General features: G+C 41.7%; 1 protein-coding gene across 2 annotated transcripts; it reads left to right on the plus strand.

Moving 5' to 3' along the window:
- The first annotated feature begins 500 nt into the window (after positions 1 to 500).
- Positions 501 to 4,947, plus strand: LOC147622493 (amino acid transporter AVT1H-like). 2 transcript variants are annotated; one of them, XM_086822066.1, is made up of 4 exons: positions 501 to 544; positions 1,191 to 1,822; positions 3,065 to 3,666; positions 4,161 to 4,947. In XM_086822066.1, exons 2-4 carry the CDS (start codon positions 1,237 to 1,239, stop codon positions 4,701 to 4,703), a joined length of 1,731 nt encoding a protein of 576 aa, XP_086678192.1. In that variant the 5' UTR covers positions 501 to 544; positions 1,191 to 1,236; the 3' UTR covers positions 4,704 to 4,947. The 2 variants fall into 2 exon arrangements, with proteins under 2 accessions (XP_086678192.1, XP_086678191.1); XM_086822065.1 differs by lacking the exon at positions 501 to 544 and adding an exon at positions 588 to 1,025.
- Positions 4,948 to 5,395: the final 448 nt, after the last annotated feature.

The raw sequence follows: 5,395 nt of genomic DNA on the forward strand, positions 1-5,395 counted from the left end.
AAAGGAGGATATTTTCGGACTATGACGATTAGAAAGAATAGTTGTTTTGCTCCCATATGAAAGGCATGCATAGTCATGTGTGATGTGCGAAGAATCAAAGTGGAATAAAATTGGCGCAATAAAGCAAGACATGTAATGGAAGGAGGGGGAACTAGAACCAAGGGATTGAGGATCCATGACCATTCCATGGGATGAAAGAGCAAAGCAAAGGGCAAAGCAACCAAGGGAGATTTGACGGTGTTATTCTATGAATATAAGGCCCACTAAGGTGTAGTGCGAGAACATCAAAACCTACTTCCACTAAAAGCGGCACGCAAGTTAAAAGGTGGTGACTATGGTAAGGGCCTTATTGCACCCCACGATAAGGGAGGGATCCTTGGTGGACCATTGATTTAACCGGGGGTTAGTTAGTAGTGATGGAATTTTTAGAATCTTATACGTGCAAACGCGTGATGTAAGGTTGATACCGCATGATGTATATAATAAAGGAGGGTACACACCATGCTTTTGCAGAGGAGCCACCAAGGTCGAGTTGCTTGGATTGGTGCGTCGTTGCTATTAAAATTAAGCACTTAAGGGAAGAATGCATGCTAAGTGCTCGTTTGTACTCTTGAGCTCTTTACTGTCGTAGCATTTGTTGTAGTAGGAGTAGGTTTTTAGGGTAACCTCATGCTTTGGCTCTGTGTGGGGCCTAGCGTGTGTAGTGCGGAAGCCATTTTGACAAAGAAAGCCCATTGCACACAAACCCATATAGAGTGAGAAAGTAAGAGTGTGTGTGTGTGTGTGTGTGTGTGTGTGTGTGTTAGGGAACTAGTATATAACATGTCCCCCCTTGATATGTTCCCCTATCCACCCATACAGCCCTTTATAAGAAGCCAGACTGCCTCGTGGAGCAGCTCGTGTAGCTCGTTCCTCTTCGCCCCTTCAAGAAGCTAGTGCATCTCGCAAACCACCTCTTTTAATGGACTTGAGCTCATTGTGAGGGAGGCATTAGTAGAGAAGGAGAGCAGTGACGGTGAATTAAGGTGCTTGAAAGTTTAACTTCGTTAGAGTTCTCTGCATAGGATTTGTGCAGTGTGCGTTTCCAATACAGTAGTTAAGACGAGAGAGAGAGTGTGTGTGCGTGTGTGTGTGTGTGTTTTCTACATAGGTCTTGTGCACTGAGGTCGAGCGTTTTCCATCTCCTGTAGGTGAAAGGAAGCTTATCGCTACGAGAGAGTTCCCGTGCCCACAATCATGGCCGCTAATTCTCAAGCTGCAAATGTGCTTGTGGATGAAGCTTCTGAACCTCAAGTGAAGATGGCGATCAATATGGGAGGGAGTTGTAACGAGCCAAAGTTAGCGCCCGCACCAGGAGTGCGTGGGTGGCCGCGCGGGAACAAGCCCCAAGGAAACGGGGGGTCACGTGGAGAAGGGGGCACAATGTCGGGCATCCCATGTATCACGGCAAAGTACATGCAGAAGGCCGTTTCGCCACCTTTGGTGGGATATGAGGAGGCTAGTGAGAAAGTGGCGGCGAGTCACGCGCGCGAAACGCCTGCAACAGAGGCGCCGCTAGAAGCACCACCCCCACGAAATGGGATGTCGGTTTTCGACAACGTGGTGGGTTTCAAAGCTGGCGGCGCTGCAGCTGCCGATCAAGCGCTCCACCCCATATTACCCCACATGCAGATTATGGACGTGAAGCCGCCCCCCTTCGACGACATCGACCAAAAAGACGACACGCTCAAAGTTTTCCATCTTGCTAACGACCCCTGCCTCCCCAACGAAGGCAAATCCACCTTCTTCCAAGCTACTCTCAACTGTGTCAGCTTACTCTATGGTAAACCCTGGCTTACACATTGCATTTATCAACTAATCCTTGCAAATCTTATCAGTGAACGTTTTGCTGGTGCTAACCTATGTATTCGTTCGTTAATTAATTAGTAATCATGGCTGTGAGTTGACATTAGACATATAACCTAGTCAGTAGTTACTGGCTCGTGCAAGTTAAGTGCTAAGACATTATTATTATTGTTGGCTTGCTTTATTATTGTTTGATTTGGGTAACCCGCCTTACTACTTTACTTTAATTTAGCTTCACTTTTCAAGTTTCCCTTAGTTGGTTTACCTCCTTTACCTAGGAGTTATAAGTAGCTTTTGCTTACACTTTTATTGGTTATCAAGCTCTTCCACTCCTAGTATATGTCCACTCGGTGGGCTGAGGCCAAAGCAAAAAGGGATAACATGTTTAGAGTGTGTTCCCATCTTGTCCAAACACACGAGCTTTTAGTGTGTTTCGGCACGAGGACGACAGGAAGCAATTCTAGAGTGGCTCCCCTCCCCTCCTCTTCGCTTAGGCCCAACTAGTATCAAAAATAAACTTTATTTCTAACGAGTGAAAAAAAATGACCTTCAAGCAAAATGCATAAGTTAATCGGTTTTATAACTAAATTTTCAAAATTATGAATCTTTAAGTTCAAGGCTAGCCAAAATTACAACAGTTTTTTTCTTAATGTGATCCCTGAAATAATAACACTAAAAGAAGTTTTTTTTTTTTTCTAACAATGTCCCCAACCCCAATTGCTAGAGTTAGCTTCTCCTGAGTGGCATGCTAGATTTGCTTGGTGTATGTGAATGCTATTTCAGGAGGTGCATGGTCATGGATGTTTTCAAAAATAAATTCACCCTATCTAGAGTAGCCGGTAAGGAGGTGGGATGTTTTCAAAAATAAATTCACCCTACCTAGAGTAGCCGGTAAGGTTATGGTCTACTGCCGGTAGGGTTATGGATGTGGGCCGCACTCTTGATAGCCCTACACGTGGGCATACAACAAGCAGAGCACCACTCTTAACAGCCCTACACGTGGACATACAACAAGCAGAACACGTGGACATACAACAGCAGAAGAGCTCTCTCTCTATATATATTATATTATATTTTCCTAGAGATTGAATTTCCTACCATCTTTGTTCAATGAAAACGACAATGAAATTCTAATTGAACTGTTGTCACGTTAAGCTAGGACTAGTTCTCTAATAGTAATTAATTAATTAATTCCCCCCCCCTTTGTTTTTTTCTTCAGGGCTTGGGATACTTTCCTCTCCATATGCTGTTGCCAAAGCAGGCTGGATGGGCGCAATCATCTCCTTCATTGTATCAACCACCTACGCCTTTACAGCCTACCTGATGGCCAAATGTGTGAAATGTCATCCTGACTGCTCAAGCTACCAAGACATAGCCAAACTAGCACTTGGGAGGCGGACTCGCAAGCTTATCACAGCTCTCTTTTACATTGAGATAACAGGCACACTTGTGGGTTACTGCATATCAATGGGTGATAACCTGAACTATATTTTTCCCCACACAAGCTTTCGTCTACCAGGCTTAACCAACAGAAACTTCATGATATTTGTGGCCTCTCTTATAATGCTGCCGTCTGTGTGGTTGAGGGATTTGAGTGCTCTTTCTTTCACGTCCGTCTGGTGTATTATCAGCACAGTAGTTCTCTTAATTGCAGTTATGCTAGCTGCAACTGTTAATCACATAGGGTTTACCCACCCCATCCCATTCTTGCGCATCAAAGGCGTGCCTGTTGCAGCTGGGCTGTATGCCTTCTCTTATGGAGGCACCAGCGTCTTCCCCAGCATCTACAAGTCAATGAAGGATCCTTCCAAATTTACACATGTAAGTATTTGGCTCTTTTGAAAAGCGTTTCTCCGAGGATTAAGCGGATTGATTACATGCATTTTTTCCCACAAAAGCCTAGCAAGAGGACTACTTAATGGGATTGTTTGATAGTTAGCGTAGGATTTAGAAACGAAAAGTACATGCCTCTTTTTGGATAATTTGAGTGCCCAATTATAATTACAGAGTAAATTTAAAGATTGCTTTAGAATAGAATCAGCATGGAATTATGATTAAACCCACAAATAGGTTATAGTAGAAAAGTGTACACTCTTACCTAGCACTATTTAAAAAGCACAATATCATTCAACTCCATAGGATGGACTTACCATGCATCTTATCCCACATATCATAACATCTTTATCATTGTCAAATTGAAATTTTATACACATAGAGTAAGAAAATTAAAAAATCACAATGCAAAATTTATCTTGAGTGCATTTCTCCCATTCAAAGCTAACAAATACTTTTTTTACTTGGTTTTGTAACTACAGGTTCTTGTGCTCAGTTTCTTCATTGCTACTGCATCAATTGGTGGGCTTGGTATTGCTGGTGCATACATGTTTGGGGACCACACAGCCTCACAAGTAACTCTTAGCATGCCCGTTCACTTCATAAGCACAAAGATAGTACTTTGGATGACAGTGCTCACACCCATGTTCAAGTTTGCACTCCAACTATCCCCTATCACAACGGCATTAGAGGCCCAATTATATCGTCGTTGCAAAACATCCAAGACCATGCTCTTTGGGATGGGTACCCTCATCCGATCCACCGCGTTGGCTTTGATTGCAATTGTCTCCATGATTCTTCCTTACTTCGAATACGTAGTGGCGCTAGTCGGTTCATCCATGACTATAGCCATATGCATGATCTTTCCATGCCTTTTCTACATAAAACTCTATTGGGATAAATTAAAAGTACAATCAATCATCTTCATAACTATATTGGTAGTTTTTGGGATCATTGTAGGAGCATGTGGCACTATTGTTGCTTTTCAAGGCTTGATCAATAGTAGAAAAAGCCACACCTCTTAAGTTCATGATTTAGGAAATCGAGTGACAAAGGCATGATGGGGATACACATAAGGTGGCACTCCTCTTTCTACAATCTATGAAGGAATGTGTCCATGCCATCTAGATACCTCTCTCTTTATACAACATGGAGGAATGGATTTAATGCCTAGATACCTCCCTCTTTACTATCTGAAATGTAATATTTATACATTTTCTATTTTTAATATAAAAGAAAAGGACCAAGGGGTTCATTGTAGAGAACTCATATATGTAACCTTCATTCAAGTGGTATTTTAATAACCCCTATTCCATGTACTTTAAAAATTTAAGGTCACATTTGTTGTAAATTATTGATGAAAGTACATGTTCTCTATGAACGTTTCTCATTTTTTAAATAAAAGCCCCTTATTTATGTATATCATTTTGGAACTCTATGGAAATTTGAAACTCCTTTTGGAAGGGCAACAAAACTTGAGAAGAGGCTAATTTTGTCCATGATTTTTTCTTTGAATTGAAACTCCTTATGTCTATATGCTATTTTTGAAACTCCTTTTGAACGTGCAACAAAACTTGAGAAGAGGCTAATGGTCTCCATGTATTTTTCTCATTTTTTGAATTGAAACTCCTTTTGTCTATATGTTATATTGGAGCGAGCTACTGAAATTGAAACCCCTTATATCTATATACTATTTCGGAGCTCTATCGAAATTTAA

The sequence above is a fragment of the Cibotium barometz genome, chromosome 28, assembly GCF_041138505.1.
Source record: "Cibotium barometz isolate CiBa-2024 chromosome 28, ASM4113850v1, whole genome shotgun sequence".
Taxonomy (NCBI): domain Eukaryota; kingdom Viridiplantae; phylum Streptophyta; class Polypodiopsida; order Cyatheales; family Cibotiaceae; genus Cibotium; species Cibotium barometz.